The following is a 23107-nucleotide window of genomic DNA, read 5'->3' on the forward strand; positions in this document are numbered from 1 at the left end:
TTTTCATTTCCGTCATTTTCACATCTCTATTCATGGTCAGCTACTTGCTGAGAGCCGTATCTGAGAGGGTGTGTAACGGTTTGGGTCCTGCCAAGACATATTCTGGTACAAGTTGGGTACTACTCTCGCTACCACACTTCGTACATCCCACATTCATATATATAGCTGCCCACCTTCGTAGCTACACCAACAATGCAACCCCACTCTTCCTCAATCCTACCGTTACAAGGTTTCTTATCACCATAAGTGGAGCAGTCCGGGCAGAAAGGGTCGGCTTTTTCTGCCGACGTGGTTAAACGCTTACCGTCAGCACGAGCCGAACGATGCCATGAACCAGGGATTAACAGTACCCCTGCTTACGGTTCGGCTCATGTTGCTGTTGCCGTTGCGAAGACGAAGTCACATTCACTCAACACTGCAATTCTTTCAAAGCACTCCAATTACTCCTTTTCAAAGACATGTATTTACGCACCTGCTGTGCGACAGCAAGTTGTTATGGTCTAAGGCTTGCTATACAAATTTACAGATCAATTCAAGACCCCACTCCACCTATTAACACCCCATTCTAGTTGACCTTGGCCTGGGCAAGGCTGTCAATCTGCGCGGCACCGTCCTGGATTTTGCCATTGGCTGCCTGAAAGCGGCACAGAACGCCGGACCGCTCCGTGACGTTGTTGTCGCACACCAACTGGTTGTTTGCAACGCAGTTCAGAGCACCGTTGCCTAGGGGTGTGTCAGTTTTGTCTCGAGAACCGGTGGGACTCTACTTACATTGAGCTGGGCCTCCAGGTACACACTTGCCAGCCGCTCCGTTGACTGTGCAGGCATCCTGCTTCAAAGATTGGTTGGGGATACAGCAAGCGCCGTTGGCTGCCTGGCGGTTCTCAAGCTCGCTGCGGGGAGTGTTGCGAACGCCTTCGACATCGGTAATGGCGGCAGAGGAGATGGCGACGAGGCCAAAGAGAACGGCGGTGATGGAGAACTGCATATTGGCGGTTTGGAGTTGTAGAGTTGGTGTTGAAATAGTTGATTATTGGAAGTGTTGATAAGTGAAAGTGATCCGCACAGCGGGAAGGAATAAACAAATGTAGATGTGAAGAGTGAATGAGAAGACTGGCTTGGGAGGCAATAATGATGAGGCGTATGCGCTCTCTTTATGCTGCTCAGAAATGGCAGCATTGATACTATCTCGCTTTCCATTGAAGGGGTGCTGGGTAACCGCTCCTGAGGCAGTCGATCATGCACATCTAAAACCTCTGGCCCGGGCCCTGACGGGTCCACCAGATCGCAGAGCAAAGCGTCAAAACAATGATTATCGCGCAGTATCACCATGTAGGAAGCATACTGCTATTTATTGTGAGTGGAATAGGGTATGCTATGATGAAGCTCTTGATTAACCTCGCGCATCGGTGGTGGGCACAAAAGCTTGTTGCAGTGCATCTTGGACTAACGGCAGACAGGTGCAAGACCCGTCAAACCTGAGTTGACAAGCGAACTGAGGCGCTGTCGTGCACTTGAAACGCTTACTGCCCATCTCAAACATGCGCATTGACAAGGTTTGAGACGTTCGAGAACCTGAGGGTGAAACGGCTAATTTAGCCTGTGGGATTGTGACATGCATGATCGCCCATTTTGCATGACAGTCGTTCACAGAGGAACCAATGTGCGGCCTGCTGGTTGGTTTCTTGGTGGATTCTGCAACTGAGTCATAGCGGGAACGGTCGCCTCTTCCCGTGTTCCACGGCCTTGGTATGGGTTTGCGCCAATCAAAACACTGGCTGTACGGCAGGTATTGCGGGCCTGGGTAAGGCGACAGAATTCACGCCAGACGCCGTTACGGTGGGTAATGCTTGGTGTGGGAAAGAGAAAATGCCGCGGTACCAACAGACCAATCGGCCATGGTACAGTCGACCTGACGACGCATCCAAAACCACCACACCTAAAGGACTACATCGACGCAGCAAATTCGCGACCCAAGGAGAACCTCTAGCTAGTCGGCTATTAGTAACGTCTTCGGACTTACAATGACGAGAGCCCTACCGACACTTGCCTCTTCAGATCACTGTGAAGCGGTGAATGCAATCACGACGGTCAAGATTTTGCTGCACAAATCGCCGTGTGTATTTATAAGCTACCACGGGGGGTACAGGACGGTCGTCGGCGCTACAACCGTAATTTGCAATCTTTGAGCGACTTCCTACAAAGGGCATGATCAGGTATCTATCCAAGGTATTTACCAACCTCTTAGAAGATGCTCAATATCCCGTCAGCCTCTACAGTGCGGTATTCTGACCCTTGGCGTGGTCTGTGATATCCTGGATGAGCGCGGATCCGTAGGCGGCTGCCTTTCTAAATACAGAATCAACTTGTGAGACATAGAGAGACATAGAAATCCGCTTTGATAACACGGAATAATCTTAACAACCTGAATGGCCGCTCTCGGACTCGCAATTTCAGTCCAGAATCCCCTTTCCCGTTTGGCTGCAACGTTGAGAAAACCAAGGGTATTGTCGTACAACCAGAGTCTATCCGAAGTTGTTCTCATGGATTAGCTCGCAATTCTTCTGGAACCGGGCCTTACCAGAGGTCGTGTTGTGCAAAGTAAGTAGTTCTAAGTGTAAGTATGTTCCAAATTTGTAACAGGACCTGGAACCTGCATCCCCAGACACAGCTTTGAAATTAGTCATTCGGGGATACGTCCTCAGCCAAAGGTATGGGGAAAAGATGGAAAACCGTCTGTCAGGGTAATCGTACCTGATCCATCATGAAACATGCCCTTAAGTGGTCTTTCCGTGATGTTCGGGTGAGGTTCAGTCATTGGCGGCCGCTATGACATGTCGGCAGGCGTGGATAACTCCATGCACGGGGCGCACAACGCAGGGACCTTGTTGGATGACGGGATAACTGAGACCCTTGATGCGCGTCAACTTCTTAAATTTTTGACTCATAGAAATACGGTATCGGGAGCTTTTACACTGAAGTTCAGTACACAGATATCTGCAGAACTCTGCGTAGGTGAGCATTTTATTTGGATGGTAGATGAATGCTGCTATCTGCATCACAGGCAACCTTGGGAATGTTAAAAAGCTTGGTAGATCTCTCGATTGAATTATAAAACTACCAGATTTAGAGCTTAGTAGGCTAAGGATAGATACTGTATTGGTATAGAGGAGATAGTGAATCTCCGCAAGCACGCGGATATCTCTATCTCTGATACTTCATCTTTTCTGACTGAACGGAAGTACAAACCGGATGATGAATAGAGTCATAACTGACGTTAACAGTCATAGTATCAACAGCTATTGTTTCGGGTGTTAGCAAAGATTCAAATCCAACAAACAATGCGTCCACAGAAAACAATCAGGTGCAGCACGGCTCAATCACTCGATGTCAGATTCTACAACATTCGGTATATGTAAGCTTTCTCTTTACCGATGAAGAGTGTCGTGGGACTCAGATCATAGAGTGAATAATTTCCCGTGCGATGACTACACCCACAGCAGCAATATCATAGTCAGCAGTTATGGAAAACATGGCTCCAATGGTTTCGCACAGTGAGATCGAGCCGATATTCACGTCATAAATCGTGATATCAAAGACTCATACATTATAACGAGGATGATTATATGAGAAACAAGTCATTGAGTAGATGTATAAAAGGCACTGCGGTTCAAAGTTAATGGTAGCATATCATCAACATCGCATCTAAGCTACTTATACATCCATCCAGTAGCGCACGAATATCTCGACTAAAGTTAATAACTACCACATACGGATACCAAAGAGAGGAAGACATTCTGCTTTCAGAACTGTATCGGAGTCTCTACGTGTTGAGATACAGTAAGCATACCTACTTCCTTTCGAACTTTGCTACTCTCTTGCGATACAACTTTAAGAACTATTTGAACTAGACTAATTAGTCTGTAACTCACATGGAATCCATAGCATATTAATACCTCTCGAGCTCTCGCCGAATTTTCTTTACCTAAACCACACGCTTCAAAGAACACCATAGATATGGATCCACAGGATAGACGAAATCTTGTTGAGCGCGGAGAAGAGAATTTCAAACTTGGAGAACAAATTCAAATCCTAAATAAAAGACTAGAAAAAGCTGAACAAGAACTCATCAAACATCTCGATGAACAAAACACAGTAGTGATACCTGGGGCGCAGAATAGGGTCGCTCGGATTAAGCAGGAACTAATAGAGGCAGATGATGCACATAGAAAGAGACACGCACTTATTGCAAACACATAGATAAGGCAGGTAGTAAGCCAGGTTCAGCCAAGCTCAAGGTCTGTACAAGCTTGGCCGAAAAAACCTGATAGCACTGACAGTTCGGTCACAGATGAATTCAATTATAGCTGGCGAGAGAATCAAAGTATAGCTTCCATAGAATTACAATAAGAAACGTCACTCATTTAGTATGGCGCCATTATAGCGAGCACGTATTGAAAAACACGTTTCTGATGGACCATCAAGAATAAAAAGCTTGTGGACTTTGTTTTGATCGTGCCATCATTACCCGAAGGATGATCTGCACCTCCTTTGATTGGCCAAATCATTATCCGACAGGCAAATGTGCTTTTCAACTAATTTCTGCAACCTCACAGGCTCAGCTTTGACTAAAATGTGCAATGAAGTCGTACAGCGGCAGAAGTCGTTAGAATGCTAACTCCGGTGGATTCACAACTCGCAATCCTACCACTTTCTTCGTCAAGCACTCGTGTACAAGTTGATAGTGAGTAGTAGAGTTCCTAAGAGCAGAGCAATCATGTCTGAGATACAAAAGCCGTCGACCTTGAGTGATCTCTATAGAATCATAGTTCCAACTGAGTATCTATCAGATTCTACAGCCTCAAGAAGAGTGATAGAGCTCTAACCTATTGATTCTCGAAATCAGTCTATTGAAACGTGACAATAGTCCGGATACTGAAATCATGAGCGCAATACATGCAAGGGCTCAAAAGAAAGTTAAAAAAGGCCTAGAAACGCACCGCCGAATGTATGTATGTAATGAAATTATATAATGCCTATCCTACGAAGCGCTTGTTGTTTATTCTCTTTCCTAATAGCTGATCATCACGACAATCAAGATACAGAGCGTTGTCGAACCTTGATGTTTTTCGAAAACGGACCCTTTCACGTTCTGACTGAAATATTTGACTCGAAATATCAGAAGCTACTACCACATACTATTGTATGTACGTTGTATTCTTGAAATATCATCGCTGCTACAAAATTCTCACTGCTGCATACCCCCAGCATCGTCGGTAAGTGGTACCGTCCATGTTGCGCATCACGTAATAGGCGACTGGCTCCAGTTTGACTAAGCTAATAGCTGTAAACCGATAGATCACTAGAAAGCAGATTATACAACACATTGTCCCCATCTTCAAAACCTCAGTCAGCCATTCGAGGATATCACCATCCTTCCCCACTGAACATGAAGAATGCACAAAAATTGTTATCAACACCATAATGATATTCTTCAATGTTCTCTCACACCTAGAAAGACATCTCAAGGACTGCAAACGGGAGGTTGACACATTCCAGCTGCCCCGAGCAAGCGCAAGCCGTTCTACAGTCAATGCCATTAGGAAATAAAATGAAGAGTTAGGAAAACGGATCGAAAAATTATATGAAGATTCGTCTTTTCTATGTGAAAATGAAAATAAGAATTTGAAAAAGCTACTCTTTGAGGCCTGGCAGAATACGAAGGCTAGGGAACCAGGTTTGAAAGCTAGGCAAAAATATGTTCCGGGAAACGAGTACATTGGGTATTCTTATGGGGTTGTTGAGATTCATATTGGTGGAAGACTACGCAAGTTTGTGGAAAATTATGAGGATGTCAAGGCTAAATGGAAGGCTATAAGGATACCGAGATAGAGATTGTGGTAGAGAGTCAGGAAAGGTAGCATTGGATCCTTCGGAGGAGGCTACTGGTATAACCGACAATGGCGAGCTTTGGTAACTGGAAGAACAGGCCGGTTCCTCCAATGATAGGGCGCAGATAATCGTGCTGATCGTAGACTTCTCTAATTGAATTTAAACAGCAGGATGAAGTCTTTATCTTTTGTTGACTTCCTTTTCTTCGTAGATATAAAGAAGTGATATAAATGCTTAGCAGCGGATTTGCACAACGCAGTATTGGTGACAACAGTCTAAGAAAAGCAGTTAAGGTGTTATCCCAACACCTTCCTTTTCTTCACAACCCCCTATCATATCACCGATCCCAACAATACCAGCATCAAAAGATCGACATACGCAAGTACTTTTCTCTTACATCACGAGCAGGATGGTCCATCTAGCCGAAAAGATACGCAACTTTACGAGATGAAATCATGACGGTCTTCGAAAACTGATGATCAAACGAGCGACTAAGTTAATTTAACAATAAACCTAACTAAAAACGAGTGTATCATCATAGGAAGAATATAAAGCGCGTAACGACAGACCAGGGTCAATCCAAGGAAAACAAAAGCAAGCAACCATGAACAATTTGATCCACCACCCCAAGCCCTATCATCCCTACTTCTCCCTCAAAGCAGCAACACCTCCACTCAAACCCGCCCTCGCCTCGGCATCCTCGCGACTAATAACGCGATGCGCCCCCGACCAAATCCCCAACGCGCGCTTGACCGCCTTCCAGCACTCAATAGCACTAATGTAGATGACGACGCAGCCAAACGACACACCCCACTCCCAACCTATAGCAGCATGTTTAAACACCTTCTCATTGATGACCGGGATATAAACAATGGGGAACATGATAAACAATCCCGCAATGACCGCAAAGAAGAGGAAGCGGTTGCGCCACAAGGTGGGGAAGATTGACAGACCGGGTGGCGCCGACGTTGGTGTGTTGGGATACATGTTGAACAGGGAGCGCGAGAAGTGTTTGACTTCCCAAGCTGTGACGAGTAGGAGGAGCGTGATGGTGGCGTATGTGGTAGCGCGAGCACGGAAGACGACGTTGCAGGTGTTGTTGTAGCTTTCGTTGCAGCCGTGGCCGAGGTCTCCGCCACCAGGACCGACGTAGGCGACGATGGCGAAGGAAAAGAGACAGAGTGCGCCCATGAAGAAACCGTAGATGAACTTATCAGTGATCAACTCGGCGGTGAAGACGCCCTTTTTGTTGTCGTGCGGTGGGCGGTACATGCTGTCTTCCTGGCTTTCCTCGAGGCCGAGACCGATGGCGAGGAAGGAGGAGGTGATGAGGTTGACCCAGAGAATCTCGATGGGGGAGAGCGGAAAGACGGAGTGGTTATCTCGGTCTTTGAAGGCGAGGCCGATGAGTAGGAGGATGACTTGAGCGATGTTGGATATGAGGAGATGCATGAGAAACTGTGAGAGTTGTGTGTTAGTCATGAACAGTTCTTAGTGAATGTAGGGATACATACCTTCTGGATGTTGTCAAACAGGCGTCGACCTTCTTCAACCGCTTTGACGATGGAAGCAAAGTTGTCATCGGTAAGGATCATCTCAGCAGCATCCTTGGCGACATCGCTACCAGTACCCATGGCCATGCCAACGTTGGCTTGCTTCAGTGCTGGCGAGTCGTTGACTCCGTCACCAGTCATGACGCAGAAGCGACCCCTTCTGTGAAGAGCTTGTACCATTTTGACTTTGGTCGTTGGACTACATCTGGCAATGACAAGAGGCAGTGTCTCCATGGAGTCGACCTCCTCATCAGTCATTCTGTCAAAGTCCTTGGCGACCATAACGGCTGATGCAGGTGTGCGATCGTCGATGATGTCTACATCCTTGGCAATGGCTCGGGCCGTACCAGGATGGTCGCCAGTGAGCATGTGGACTGTGATGCCAGCAATCTTGCATTCGCGGACCGCACCCTTGGTTTCCAAGCGAGGTGGGTCGTAGATGGCGACAAGACCGAGATAGTTGAGGTTGGCTTCGACGACCTCACGTTCGGAAATGTCGGTGCCAGGTTGGAGCGGTTTGTGGGCGATGCAGAGAACACGAAGACCTTGGTTGGCCATGCTTTCGGCGGCTTCGAGGATCTCGGCTTTTTGCTGTTCAGAGACGTTGAGCGCAGGCATCATAAACTCTGTTGCTCCCTTGGTGTAGGCATCCATGTGACCAGTGTAGTTGTCCTTGTAGACTACAGTCATCTTTTTGACCTTGGAGTCAAAAGAGAACTCGGTAGCCAGGTGGATGTTGTGGGTAGCTAGTATTTCTTCCTTGCCCTTGTTAAAACGGGAGGCGAGAATGTGTAAAGCGACTTCGGTGGGCTCCCCATGTGCGACCCAGGTACCACTCGGTATATTCTCGACGATGGCAGTGGGCGGGCGTGAGATAGTGTCGATGGTGGAAGCATCGGTATCGCGATCATCTCCAATGGTCGATTGATCCATGCCAGCTTTCCTATCGCTTGGGGAGACAGAGCGCGATTCTGATGGCGGTATGACCTTGGAGTTGTTGCACAGAGCTATGGTGCGTAGGAAACGAGCAACATCGGAGTTGGGCGTAAAGTCATTGAGGTTGAGACCTTGGCTGTTCATGGATACACTTCCACTACCAGGGTTGTAGGGGTCAGTGATGGCGTCGACAGTGAAAACGCCAGCGCCTTGTATCAAGGCCGTCTTTGCCACCATGCGTCCCTGAGTGAGGGTACCCGTTTTATCAGAACAGATATTCGTGACCCCGCCGACGGCTTCGATGGCTGACTGGACCCTGGTGATAACATTGGCCTTGGCCATCGCCTTGCCTCCGACTGCAATTGTGATGGTGAGAACGGCAATCAGCGACTCTGGGATAACAGCGACGGCGACACAGATACCGTAGATGAGAACCTCGCCCCCCACTTGCCACTTGCTTGCAGAGAAGACAATAATGGCAAGGAGTATGGCAAGACCAAAGAGTAGGAGAGCAAACTTGCTAAGTGTGATTTGCAGTGGGGTTCCGACGAGACCTAGGATAGTCTTACCGCCACTGATGAAACGCTGGAAGAGTCTACCAACCACGTTGGCAGATTGTGGACCGGCATCCTTCTTCTGACGGAGCATGGTAGCAATCTTTCCGACTTCAGTGTTCATACCAGTGGCGACGACGATGCCGCGGCAGCGACCAGATGTTATCTCGCTACCAGAGAAAGCAAGGTTGGTTCGATCACCAGTAGCCAGGTCATCATCATCGAAGGTTTTCCATGGTGTCTTTTCTACAGGCGCGGATTCTCCCGTGAGAAAGGCCTCATTGGTGTATGCGTTGACACCATCGATAAGGCGAAGATCGGCGGGGACGATGCTGCCAACAGACAGCTGGACGATGTCGCCAGGGACCAGATCCACTGCCTTGACCTTGATATCCATTGTGCCATCGCGGGTGACGGTAGCTTCAGGTGCGGTGAGCTTTTTGAGAGATTCGATAGTCTTTTCGGCTCGGTAGTCCTGCCAGAAACCGACAACGATGTTTAGGACGATGACCGCGGTGATAACGCCGCCTTCAATGAAGTCGCCTATAGCAAAGCTTATGGCCATGACAATGATGAGAACGAAGGTGAGACTGTTTGAGATTTGTCTTAACAGAATTTTCCACATGGAAAGCCCTTCAGCTCCCTTAACCTTGTTAGGGCCATAGAGCTGGAGGCGAGATTGCGCTTCAATGTGAGAGAGGCCATGTCTATATCGGTCAGTCGGATCGGGTAGGATGAATGAAGAAGTGGTGGGTCTCACTGGATGTCCACTCCCAGGTGTTCTGCAACGTCCTTGGGGTTAAGGGTGTGCGGCGCGTGGAGTGCGGGCGAGATGTCGCCATCAATAGGGTTCGGCTGAAGTTGCCTTTGTTTGGGTGTAGTATGCGGCTCTTGTAAACCACATATAGGGGGTTCATCGACGTTGGGAGATGTCTCCTCGACGGTAGGTAGCACAGTTTCACCCATTCAAGTATATGTGATAACACTGGGAGTGTTGGCGGTAGAGATAAAATGTAGGCTTTGCGCGGGGGTAGTTATATGTCGTTCAATCACCAGGCTCAAGCGGGGTTAGCACGCTAGTCGAACGACGTGGGTCCTTCCAAGCATGGAGAGGTCTTGGAACACCTGCTGTCACGCCTCGTTCTTTCCAACAGCCACGAGCGTCTTCCAACACAACTGCACTAGCATACACGATCGCTGTAGCCATTTCCGAACGCCTAACAAACGAATATACAGATCTTTGGTGGTAAAGGCCAGCATCAACGTTATAAAGACCAGGCTGGAGGTAGGTTTTGACAGAACGATAAGACTCTTGGCTTGCGGGCCCAAGAAATTCCGTCGCCGGTTCCCGGATCTAGGTGTCCATTTGTTTGTTCTTAGCCAATCTTCTACTACGCCGAGACATCTGGGCTGTTGGCATTAAGCCTCGTCATATGTGCCTTTCGCACGAAGTCACCGACCCCGCGCCTTGCGCGCTCCATGTGCGCTCCATGTGGAGCAACTGGAGCAACTGGACGCCAAAGGAAGCTGTTGATACATGGCACACTGCGCAAGTTGAGGTGTGATGGCAAGCAACGGTGCAGCAAACGACAGGCTGATGTTTGCCACGTATACCGCTTATCCGCTGCTCATGTGACACTGCCAATGATTGGGTGCCACTCGACGACCTGATATGGGATAATGCGGACATGTGCGTGTGCCGCACTAAAACATGCAACTGATCGAGAAGTTGTCGCGAGGCCGTGTGGGCGTTATCGCTGACGGCTGTGGGGATGCGGGGAATCCGGTGGCCAGCTGCTTAGCGAAGTCAGCAAGCTGGTGGCTTGGGGAGGGAAGTAGGAAAGCCAGAGTGCTCTATCAAGGTGAAGAAGCAATGCAAAGCTTCGCATGTCGTTGGAATTGAGCCCCTAAGCTATCGATAAGTAAGCCTTCCACGTGGAGACCTGGTCCTGGCGTGGCTGGTGAACCACAGATCTGGTGGTGGGGGTGGCCGTCTCACCTTTGAGGGCCGACTCGTGAGTGGGATGTGCGCGAGGCGGACATGATTCCTGCAGTGGGGAGCACAACACAACACAACATTAACCCTCATGCTTGGGCAAAATCACAGAAGACGAAGAAGCTTTGAAAAGAATAAATTGTCGGAAGAGACTGTCGCTCTTGAAAGCGGCGTATGGAGTATACGCCAAATAACCCCATCCCAATGCCTATAACACCATTAACCAAACCATGCATTTTCATCAAGTCATATCACGCCTTCTGAAACCACGGCGCCCTCCTCATGCCGGGCTAAATCGAGCGTAACGACTCAGCCTCGGACATACTCGAGCCCGACGAACGTCTCGGCGCGAGCTGGCTATCCGCCTCGGCCATGGCGGCCTGCATTGAGAAGCCGAAAGTGGCTGCGAGGTATTGCGCATAACGGATGCGGTAGGCCTGCGCAGGGTCTTCTTTCGGCTTGTGAAGCTCCTTCTTATGGGAAGCACCTGGTATACAGATTAGATGGAAGCCTTATTTTGGTTGATCAAATATACCCGATGCGGGATGGAGAACTATTGAAGGCGTGGCGGTAGGCGACAAAGTTGGCGAATTTGAAGGAGAAGAAGAAGCAGAAGTGTTGAATGGAAGAGCAGGCATGATGTCTGATTTCTAATGGAAGTAGAGAAAGAGTCGGTGGTTGGTGTGTAGGCGACAGTAGTCGGTAGTTGTGGAGGGGTCGAGGTAGTTCGAGGTTTGTATGAGGATAGTTCTCTGGCGTCGATCCCGTCTTGCAATGAGCTTAGGTTGGAACTCTTGATTAGCAAGCTGCTGATGTTTTGCTGCTTCGAGAACAATGGGCGGCAAGCGATCCCTTTATACGCGGCTGAGACTAGGGAGCAGGCTTGGACAAAGCTGCGCATCACGATCGGACAGTCTCACGGCACCATCAGAAACAGCACGAATCGCACCGCCGTCACGACGAGTTCCACACGCGAGAGGCACCGATGCATGCGCCCCCGATCAGGCCGATGGAATGCAACGTAGCTAGCAAGTAGATTACTTCCTAGTCCGGAACCTTGATACAAGCCGGTGAAGACATGCGCTATTTTTCCCTTGTTACCCCTGGACCACTGCGTACCCGTAGCGCTTCCCCAGGTTTTTCATTCGTGCTTGCCTGTTTGAGCGGTGTAGTGAAAGCGGAGCGCCAGGCCTCTTCAAGCGCCATGCATACATGTCCCTGCCATGGCGACTACCTCGATGATTCCAGCCGTGTATCAAGACTTTTCTGCTTGATGAATTCCGGTATTGATGTTGTGTGACGCACTTGGTTCGACGCATTTGCTGCGCGTGGAACCGCATGACTATCTTAGCCAGCACCGCTACATGCGCCAGGGCGCCAGCTGCGGAGCACTCGCCACATTCCGTGACAACCGGCAAGATGGTTGTTTGAAAGAACAGATGGCACAAATCAATATTCGCTATCCGCGCTGAAGATGACGATGGCCCAAGTACCCTTGTCTATAGTGGACCGGCCGTGCGTCGTCTTAGACCATCCACATCGGCAGCTGGGCCTGAACAAGCCAATTCCATGACACGGCCGTGACAGCTGCTGACTTTCCCTTTATTGTGTGTGGTTCTAGCCAGCGCACCTTGCACCTGCACCAGCTAGCCCTATACAATCGCCACGTTATGGTCGCGAGTCGTCTTAGACGTCTGTGTTTTCTCCTCCGACTCCTGCATACTACTATGGGGCGCCATGCAAGGAGACGGGGAGACCTTTTCTAGACTTTTACGATCTGCAACTAAACGTCCACTGAACCGCAAAAAACCGCAGCCAAGATTAGACACCGCGGAGGCAGAAACACCTTGGATTTCTCTGCCATGCAACTTGCTGCATACGATGTTTCTTACCCACTCTGCGCACGTCAGACCGGACCCACCGCAAACGTTTCCAACTTTTTTGACCATCGTGTCTCTCACAGCCATGCTTCAAGATTCATGCAACAAGATGCATGATGCTCTCCCACCAAACATTGTGGTCTAGACGTTCTAATTTACGTACGAAAAACCAGCTGACACGGACAAGAAACGTCACAAAGACGATTCGCCAGATCCTTCTACTACATGTTCTACGCAGGAGCCAACAGTCATGAGGGTCGTGACGATCGGTGAGGGGCAACACCCTAAGCGGGACCACAATGTGCGGGGCCGATGCATCAGAATCGGATAGCTCGGTTCAAAGCCGTCATCTGTCATCAGGTACAGCCTTTGGGCCCGGCACAATGATTGCCGCACTCCACCTTCCCTCTTTGTTTTGCACCGAGTCTTGCTATCATCGTGGCTTTCTCACCCTTTGATGACGGACTTTCCATCTGCCTGCAACGTCAGCACTCGGAAAGCGGCTACCGTGGCTGCAGCGTCTTCTGTCCGCCTCCTCCTCCTCCTCCTCCTCCTCCAAACTTGGCCTACAGGGGACTGCATGTTACTATCACGCACCTTGCCACACAGCCACTCAAGATATGCACGACATTAACTTTGTTGCGAGCTGAGCCTAGGGCCATACGCGTCAAAGACGGGGTTCTGAAAGTCCATGTGCCATGTCCGCGCCATTTCCTCGAACCACCAAATTTCTTGATTTCCGTGGTGGAGCCTGTCGATCCGTCCCAATGAACAACTCTAAAGCAACGTCACTTACCGGCACAGCTTCCACAAGAGAATACGACGTTTGGCATCAACAAAGGTGTAAAATTATTACAGTCCTTGTTGTTCACCGCTATAATGTAAGTTTATCTCTCGACCATGAAATGGGTTCCTGCCCTGCATATTGGGCACGAATCGGCTACCCACATGCGACTGTGACTGGTAAACGAGAACGGCATCGTGCGCCCGACGATATGAATCTGCTCGATGGAGATCACGATATGCACCTTGGTTTCACATGTTGCGCGAATTTTGTGTCGCCAAGTATCATTGTGGGAGAGCCTCTGTGAGTCGTCACGACATACCTGGTTGTACATGTCAAGTGCGCCCTACATATCACGCTTACACAATGAGCTATATGCTTGGGTATCATTGTACGAGCGAGATGAAAATCTAGTTGAGCTATTTATTTTTGGGATCTGCTAGATGAAGATCATCTGGATTGAGTGAGGCCACACTCCCGTGATGGAGCTATCGCGAAAGTAACCAGATTCTATACATCGGGCCTACACCCCTGTGATGCCGAACGAAGCCTTGCACTTGTGCAAGATTTTTGCAAACCGACTAAGATGGCGACAATTTGGTCGTTTGCCATTCGTGCAAGAAAAGAAACGAAGAAAAACAACACGGAACCATCGACTCAGGTACGCTGACTTCATCTATAGACGGCCCGCGCCACCATAGTGTTCCATGCCTCCGCCGTAGTTGGGCGCGACCTGCTGCTGATAGTAGCCCGACTGAGGACCTCCAAGACGCTGACCGCTACCGATGAAGTTGCCCTGGCCGCGCGCTATTGGAGGACCACCGCCCTGTCCATCCATGCCCACATCGTCCAAGCCACGGATATTGGACATGCCGCCCGGGGAACCGCGAGGAGGACCACGAGGAGCAGCATACCCGAAAGGATCACCGCCGTAGCCAGCAGGCATCCTGGAAGAACCGCGAGCTGGACCACCGCGCCCCTGCGCCAACGAATTCCACTCGTCGGAGCCCTGCTCGATGTAGTTTGAAGCAAGGAATTCCGCACGGCAAAGGGGACACTCCTTCTTCTCATCAGAGTCGTGAGTCAACAACTCCTTGAGGCAGTCGCGACCGATCATGTGATTGCACCCCGAAATGCCCTTGATCTGAACACAAAGGTGCGAGAGGGATGGTGGCTCTAGGCAGATTGGGCATTCAGAGTTTGGAGGAGCATTCGTGCCGCCCTCACCAATAGGCTGGGTATGCTGCTGTATGAAGTCGGCTATGACCATCGCGTTTTCTTCCGACAAGCCATTGTCGCGCGGAAGCGGCGCAGGCTGGAGTTCGAAAGCAAACGCTCCGTCAGGCTGAAGACCGCGCTCCTGGCCAGAAAAGCCAATAGGGCCTTCACGACCGTTGAGGCCACGGACAGAATTGGCACCTGTCGGGAAAACTGACATGAAAGGTCCTGGAACATCGCCCGCGAGATATGCAGAAAATCGACCACCGACTGGTGGACATTCACCGCTTGACGCCAGGTACATCTGAAAGGCATGCATGGGGCTGCTATATGGACCGCCTGGACGGTAGCGATACCCATGAACGTTTCCATCAGACTCTTGGTAAGAGGTGTGAGAGATGTTCGGACCCATCGGGGTATTGCCGCCATCGTAGGCACCCATTCCTGGCCGCATCGCACCGTAGGAGGGCTGACCTTCGGGATGGTCTTCGCCGACGTAGCCATATTCTCCGAGCGTCGGGAGGTTGGCATGCTGAGGCGGAGGCTGAGATGTAGTGCCACCCCTACCGCTGCGGCGGAATGGATTGGAGCCCCAGAGGCCGCCTGTGAAAGGCGCACGACGCCCACCACCGTTGCCGAAACCGAGCATGTTGCTGTGTAGTGCTGTTTGGGGTTTTGGGTACGTGGTGAAAGCGCGAGGTTCGAGGTTGATTGCAGTTGAGAGTTGAGAGTTGCAAGTGTGTCTGGGATGATGAACGCGACTGGGGAAGAAGAGAACAGAGTCTTATGTAGGTGTTGGGGTGCTGCTGTTGCAACGTTCGAGCAGCGTTGTGGAGGCTTTTGTTGGAGGTGTGAAGGTACGCTAGCGTGCTGGTGAAAGTTCAGATTAAGCGGAGATGTGTAAGACCATAATGAAGCGCAACGGTGAGAGCAGGCGAGATCCATATGTAGCACCCACATCTGTGAATGCGCGTCGTGTGGTAAGGTGATGAGGGGAGACGACGTGCGTGTATGGGCACATGACTGGTAAGATCTGGTGACTGGGCGGGCGGTGAAAGTGAGGTATGTTGATGGTTTTGGTACTAAGCGATGATAGCGGGTTTACTGTGGGCGTTGGGCGAATGCATGTAGTGTGGTCTATCTCGACATCTGAGGGTTCTAAGATCGTAGCGCAATAGTCTATAAGCACGGCAAGTTTTAGACAATGCTAGAGAAAGACATAGATATATTGAAGTTCACTCTTTTATTTCAACAGTCTGTCTTAGCCGTAGATCACGCATCTCACTCCCTCGTTCTACTAAAGCAGCAGTCCTCATCTTCTTCTCCACTTTTTTCGAGTGAACACCACGAATTTTTGCCTATGACAAATACCGACAGGCTTGCTGAATTAGGGCGGTGATGATGGTGACGTGCAAGTGAAGGTGAGGGTGAGAAGCACCCAGAGCAAGGCTTGCGGCTCCAGCTAATGCAGGCACCTTCTTGGCACGGCTCCGCGGTTGTGGGTGGACCTTCCGGCTGGGTCGAGCTCGGTAAGCTCCACGCTTTTACAGGAGGGCGATGTAGCAGTTATGAACGTAGTCTTAGAATGAGGGCCGGTGCGAATAAAGTCTCGAGCCAGGTATAGGAAAAGGTGCAAATCAGTGGTGTTGCATGGAACTTTGTCCGTTGCTTTGATTGCTGTTTCATTCCTAGACATGTCCCTAGATGCTGTGTGCGGGACTACGCTGAACATAATGAAAGACAATGCTATCAAATAACACACGCCCTACGACCTCCTAACCCCCCTCACCCCTTAGCCCCCAGCACCACACCGTAACGTGCCTCGCCCCCCTTTCAAACAAATACACAGCAAACAAGCGTCCAGTTGCCTCCGCCAGGCTACGCAAGCCTTGGTTCACAACCCTGAAATCCCTCATTGCGCCAGTGCTGGACGGGTCGTCTACTTTGAACACCAAAGCGTTGGCGCTGAAATGTAAGAAGCGTGTTTGAAGCGCAATCGCCTGACATGTTGCGATGAGCCCCACTCCGATCGTGGAGACGTCGAAACGCTTGGTGGTAAAGTCGTAGGTGAGGGAGTGGGTGGGTGAGGTTAGGGCGTAGGTGGCGATGCGGTGGAGGATCTCGGGGGGGAGGCGGAGGAGGGGGGAGGTGTCGTTTTGGCGGCTTGGGGGTTCGTCGTCTTGGAGGGGACCGAGCAATTTGAAGTGGTGTTTCTTGGCTCTTTTCGGGCGCCTGCCTGTATTCAAGGCGTCCTGGAGGTCTGTTTCGCTGGGCGTGGGGGCGCTGTCGTCGTCTTTGGGGGGGTTTGAGGCATCGGCTGGACTGGTGTTGACAGCGCTTGGAGAACACGGTGTACTTATGACAGCTCTTGTATGCGCCATGGATGCCATGTATTTGACCGTCGACTTAGATTGGGCAGTATATGCTTGCTGTTGGTACTGGCTGGAGGGGCGCGATGTAGTATGACGAGCTCGCACTGGGGAAAATGAACAATGTAGACTTCAGAGGAGTTTGTAAGAGATGAGATACTGGTTACTCGTATATTGGTGGATGGCTAGGCTATTATGTTGTAATCGCTACTATTGGGATTGGACAATAGCTCGGTGGGTGACTGCTCGCTACCAGCTGGTGCAGACAGGGTCGCGTTCACCTTTGCTATTGCGGCCAACTATAATAGTCAGTGCCATGAGCAGCTCGCACTCAAGTCATGCTTACCCTATGCTTGCTTCACATTCACATGCCAAACGTGCTCTCGACGCCAATCAGCGTTACGAGCACAGCGCACATCGAACATGCGTTCCGCCGGCATTTCGGAATGTGTCTCGCACACGCAGTTGAACTTCAGGGACTGTAGTCCAGCTCATAGGGTAACAGTACTCTTTTGTCCCGGAAAGGTACTCTCTTCGTACTCGATTTTAGTAATGTGTTGCCCCGGTACAACAATCAATCCAACATAGCGACTATTCCACGCTACCGGCGCAGACGGATTCCCAGACTCTTCCACTGCCTTGCGAATCGTCTCAGCTGACGGTGCACGATACTCGTGTGCAAGAGCAAGAATGATGTTACGGTCCTAAGACGTATTAGGGTATGCAGTCACGACAAGTCGCAGATTCTTGCCTTATCCGTGCACTTCATCTGGCCGCCAAAGACGCGACCGTCGGATGCATGTATACGCAGGTTCTTTCCGATGAACTGATCGAGCCAAAAAGTCGCCTGTTCATTGTCCATTTTGGGAGGCTTCTTGGCTCGTGGGAAGAGCCAGCTATAGCGGTTGGATCGTCTTGGGGCTAACATGTTGTCTGCTAACAACGGAAAAAAGAGGGGACGTGGTGTGGCTGTGTAACTTGAGGCTGGAGGCGTGGCTTGATGATGTCGGGGGAGGGGCAGACATGGCCGATGGGCTTGGCGCATTTGTCGCGTTTGCTCTAACACATTTTTGTACACGTCGGGAATCAATGCGACATTCAATCTACACACCTCACACAATGCATTCATTACGAAAAAGCGGCCAGTTGGCATTCGAGACCCCGCGCTATGCTTACTTACTTGGCAATGGCTCAAGACGCGCTTTTTCTCTCTCCTCTCCGCGCTTCCGAGGTCGGCATTATTCCCAATGCATATTTCCTACCTTAGACTACTAACACAGTAAGGCGCTCTACCTGTATTTAGAGAACCTTCGTCGCCGAATCTATCCCAATTACTCGCAAACTTCAACTCAAAGGTTCTCCTCCCGGCGCACTTGACCAAGCAGCAACAAAAGCTAGTCTACTCGCAAGAATCGCGTGCCAAACTTGAAGCTGAGCCTGTCGAGATCACGCTCGGTGATGTCACCCTCCCACTCGAGCACCTCGACCGCAACAAACTGCCTGACCGCACCAGAACGTATAGAACTATCATAAAGGAGTCTAAGACACCTGAAGACTGGGAAAATGTCTTGAGATGTTTGGAGGGCCTCAAGGAAGCGAGTCTCAAGATAACAATGCATACAAAAGAGCACGTTGCCAGGGTGCTGAACCAGGCAGGCATGTATCGGATTTTGCTGAAAGGGTTGCAAAGAGTCAAGCAAACCGATCTCAGTATGAAGTATTGGCTTGTGACCCGCCAGGTGCTTAGGGGTTTGCATGACAGGGCTGCCAGTACTGGCTGGGATGAACAGGAGACGGCCCAGGCTTTTAAAATGGCGACCCAGGTCATAGATCTCATGAACATGGATCAACATTGTGGCCTCGTAGAAGAGGAATACGATCATAGAGGAAGGCCAGAAGTCATTGCGGTGCCGACAGAATTAGCTGCTGTCATGGCTGAACGTCACGGTGGCGACATAGAGGAGGTCAAGAAATTATGTAAACGACTGGTGGCTGCGTTGGAACAGACGAACTACATGGTAAGCTTTCTGACCTTTATCACTAAACGAGCAGGAATGAGCACTAACACACTGTGCAGGAAACTCTCGACAAAATCTCCAAGCTCCCACAACAAGAACCGGCCGAGAAGAAAAGCCAGCAATCCGCCTTTGTAGGTGACTATGTATACAAATTAATGAGTCAGATCTGGGTCTGGAACGCGCTCAGTACATCCCGGAGGGTGCTTGGTGCCGATATGCCCAAGGCAGACGTCGCACTTGGCTTTGAGCAAAGGACTGAAGCTGTCTTGAACGAGGGCATTGACAATCTGGATAAGCTTTTGACTTACAACGGGGAAAGACTGGAGTTCAAGTTAGCGGGTTACATCCAGTCTGCACTGGAGCAGTGCAAGGCACCGGCATAAAGCTTGGAGATGACACGGGGGTGGCTTGTATGTATGATGAAGGTGTTTATGATATATGTAGATACTATTGGAACAAATGGCAGAGGCCCACGCATGCCCACGAGCAGAACAATGTCTTCTATCTCATTACGAGTTCTTGGCGAGAATTTCACATAGGTTGAACCTTTCCACATTTCTAGTGCATCCGCAGTCAGACCACTCCACAGCTTCTAACATACAGAACTTTTCGATGAGTTTTAGATTCCTCATTTCAATCACAGTCTTGGTCCGACAAGAGAAAACATGTCGTCTTTCCATGGATTTTTTGGTCAAGCGCACACATCCTAGTTGGATTTGAGCGTTTCTTTCTGCGCAAGGAAGTAGGTGTCACTGCTACAGAGATTGAAAGACGTGGCTTTATAGTAATACCCCACCCCAGCTGCACCAATACATAAGAAATGAATAGACACAGACCTGACTCTGATTTACTGGAATTTCCTCTCTTCTTCAACACATGATATAAGACATCTTGGGTGTTGAAGAAAGTAAGGGTAGGAAAGCAGGAGTTTATATATGCTGCCCCGGGAGAAGACGGCGGAACCATGGGTACGATATGAACACATTTTTAACAGATTCTAACACGGAATTCCGAGAAGATTCCATGGGTACTATTATCACACATTTTCAGAGAAAATAACCACACCACCACATGAAGCGTCGCCTCTGGTTTTTTTAAAACGCTTGCTAGGAACTGGAAGAAAAGAAACATCGAACGTTTTGTCACGTGTTTTTTATGCTCTCTATTAATGATACCCCGTACAGTTTTAGAAAGATTGAAATCCTTGGAATGGATGAAGGTAGAAGGCAGAGACGAAGAGAGGTAGGCTTTTATACCGTGGCAGAGGAGCAAACGCCATGAGGATAGCGTTCCCGGCATTTAAGTTTTACATGACGGAAAAGTTGGTGGCAAGAGAAGTAAGGCGCGTCATGGAGAGAAGATTTCGGGCATATGCCTTTCCCACATACATTTCTTTTGTTGCTTCGCAGCGTCTCTCACACACAGGAAATTTTCGAGGGCCTCGATTTTTTAATATCTCCGGAGAGCTAAGTAGGAAAAAGCCCGGAAGCTTCGCAGTCCCATGTTCCAAGGTATGTAGAATTTCTAATATTTTATATAGGAAGAATGAGGTAGAAGATGTCAGATAGAAGTCCAGGAAAAGAAAGCTAAGAAGAATATCAAGGGCTCCGGATCCCTCATGCTCCGGACCCCTTCGCATTTTTTTACTATTTCAAAGATAATGGGAATGATAGGAATTTGGGAAACCGAAGGCGGCGGAAACGCCATCAATTCCCTCGCGTTCGTTTTTCGGTCAGGGGAAGACCCCATGAGGCTATCTGAGGTCTGTTTTTTCGCAGAGAGGGGATATAAGTGTCGTAGTAGAGAACCCGAGTTTGAAATAGGAAGTTGTATGGAGTATTATGGTTTCTGTAACAGAGTGCAGATGTAGTATTGCGGGAATTTTAGCAACACTGGACACCCGGGACAGAGACATAGACCTTGGTAATCTTTATTTTGATGAGATTTGGAATCTGCACCCTCTTGTTTTGGGGGATAGAGAAGTTGCGTGAGGGTGGAGGAAGAAAGAGAGAAGTGAGAAGGTGCTAATAAATAGACAGCTGTCTCACAGCACACGATAATTGTGAATATGTTTCAAAAGTTTCCAGCACCGTTTTAAGATATTGTAGTATTTTTTGGTACACGTATGTCTTCTGGCAGAAACGTCTTCTTCCATGCACGTTTTAGCTGCAAGTTTTATCTGCAAATTTGAAAGATTGAGTTTCGACGGACAACAGAGGGACTAAATTTTTTAAGAATATGGGAAGATTCATGAGAGGTCCCTTTTTCAATTTAAGAAATTGGAAGATAAAGTATGCAGGGTATCGAAGGAAGGAGGAAGAAGAAGAAAGAGAGTCGGTTTCATATGCTCTCTGAGAATTCAGAGCACAGGCCACACGAAAGCTATAATCAAATATTTTGAAAGGTATCGATGCAGGTACTTTTTGCCACACTTTCTTTTTCCATCAACACAGCAAAATTATCCGCTCTTTACTTTCAGCGCGCCAGCGCTTGCCAGAAACATCAAAAACCATGTACGGGATTTTGGAAAACGGCGAGACCAGAACATAACGGTCGTGCCAGCAACATTTTAGACTCCATCTACGGCTTGCTCCATAGTTTTTTTTGAAGAAATCCAATCAACTTGGATATATTAGTAGAAGAAGAACAGTAGAGGTTTATATAGACGTCGCGGACAATTTAGCGCAGAAAACTGAACTAATTTCGGAAGTTTTGATATTCTACGCACAGAGCATTGCTGATCATACATAACTCTTGATCTAATCTTCGAATGGTCTTCTTGGTTGTTGTTTAGAAATTCTGCAAAAACACCTCTCTCCACATAAGCTTGTCGCCATCCTTTTTATAAAAAGCACTCTCACGCCCTCCCCATCACAGAGTACACAATTGTATTTGCGAAAGGCTCCATAAAAATTTCTCCGCTCCTTTTAAAACCACTCAAGCAACGTCTAGTATTTGTTTTGACTGCCGTTGGTGTTGGGAATCGAACCTGCGGTAGATAAGGCAGCTGGTTGCTGCATGCACGAGCTTGGATTACACGGCTGACTAAGCTGTCGGATCGTGAGTATCGGTAGAGACGTCGGCTGCTTGACACTTCGGCCCGACTTCGGCCCACCTTGCGCAGAGCTTAGGTGTACCTTCGTAGCAGCTATGTTCGTAGACAACAAATACCAATACCAGTCACCAGAAGAACCTCGTTGTTGTTATTCACCCGTACGATCGTACAAGGCCTACCGACATAAGCCGTGTGGTCCGAGCTCTAGCTGCTGCCTTACTGCCGACCTCCCTCCACCTCCATACAACAACAAGAACAATCATAATCATTTCAACTCGTTGCAACGAAGGTGATTCCGATACCTTAGCCGTATCAACAGTTGGCAACATTTGTCCAAAATGAAGACGTTTATTATGGACAAATCGGGCAAAGGCGGAAGCGACATGGTTCCACAGTAGATTACTTTTAGATGAGATCTTGAAATTTCCACTATGATCAGGAGTGGGCTTCCTAGTTTCAAACGACCTAGTACCGCAATTTTAGAACAAAAGACTCCCAATAGAAGGAAGAAGACAAACACTCCGCTCATGGAAAGGCATAGGTGATACTTTTAGGTTACAACATCAGAGAAAAGCGTGTTTCTTTGGAGAAAGCCCGGAAGGTATAGTATAGAAGTAAAGAAGAGAAGTAGGAGGAGAAGGGCTTTTATATGAGAAAGAGTCACGTGACTGGAGGCTCACACGCTCCAGCCCATTGTGAGTTTGACTGACGAGCTCTGGGTCCCAGCTCTGGCAATTAGATTTTTCAACTTGCATTTTGATGCAACACATGATTTTTAGCTTTCGTTTTCGTGCCGCAACCATCCGCCAGAAGGTGTTAATTTTTAGTTACTCATGTAATTTCCATGGATCA

The 23107-nt window shown here is 49.1% G+C and overlaps 5 protein-coding genes across 5 annotated transcripts; 1 reads left to right on the forward strand and 4 right to left on the reverse strand.

Moving 5' to 3' along the window:
- Positions 1–565: 565 nt before the first annotated feature.
- Positions 566–988, reverse strand: PtrM4_126570 (uncharacterized protein; the record flags this gene model as incomplete). The annotated part of the gene is made up of 2 exons (XM_001939730.2): positions 566–723; positions 772–988. The coding sequence occupies 2 exons, from the start codon at positions 986–988 to the stop codon at positions 566–568; spliced, it is 375 nt and encodes a 124-aa protein (XP_001939765.1).
- A 5546-nt stretch (positions 989–6534) lies between these two features.
- Positions 6535–9901, reverse strand: PtrM4_126580 (MgtA, Cation transport ATPase; the record flags this gene model as incomplete). Its single annotated transcript, XM_001939731.2, has 3 exons — positions 6535–7350; positions 7407–9642; positions 9696–9901. The coding sequence occupies 3 exons, from the start codon at positions 9899–9901 to the stop codon at positions 6535–6537; spliced, it is 3258 nt and encodes a 1085-aa protein (XP_001939766.2).
- A 4370-nt stretch (positions 9902–14271) lies between these two features.
- PtrM4_126590 (zf-RING-2 multi-domain protein) lies at positions 14272–15462 on the reverse strand (the record flags this gene model as incomplete). The annotated part of the gene is made up of 1 exon (XM_001939733.1): positions 14272–15462. The coding sequence occupies one exon, from the start codon at positions 15460–15462 to the stop codon at positions 14272–14274; it is 1191 nt and encodes a 396-aa protein (XP_001939768.1).
- A 2447-nt stretch (positions 15463–17909) lies between these two features.
- Positions 17910–18110, reverse strand: PtrM4_126600 (uncharacterized protein; the record flags this gene model as incomplete). Its single annotated transcript, XM_001939735.2, has 1 exon — positions 17910–18110. One exon carries the CDS (start codon positions 18108–18110, stop codon positions 17910–17912), a length of 201 nt encoding a protein of 66 aa, XP_001939770.2.
- A 685-nt stretch (positions 18111–18795) lies between these two features.
- Positions 18796–19583, forward strand: PtrM4_126610 (uncharacterized protein; the record flags this gene model as incomplete). The annotated part of the gene is made up of 2 exons (XM_001939736.2): positions 18796–19200; positions 19260–19583. The coding sequence occupies 2 exons, from the start codon at positions 18796–18798 to the stop codon at positions 19581–19583; spliced, it is 729 nt and encodes a 242-aa protein (XP_001939771.2).
- Between the last annotated feature and the right edge of the window lie 3524 nt (positions 19584–23107).

This window comes from Pyrenophora tritici-repentis, chromosome 7 (assembly GCF_003171515.1).
Source record: "Pyrenophora tritici-repentis strain M4 chromosome 7, whole genome shotgun sequence".
Lineage (NCBI taxonomy): Eukaryota > Fungi > Ascomycota > Dothideomycetes > Pleosporales > Pleosporaceae > Pyrenophora > Pyrenophora tritici-repentis.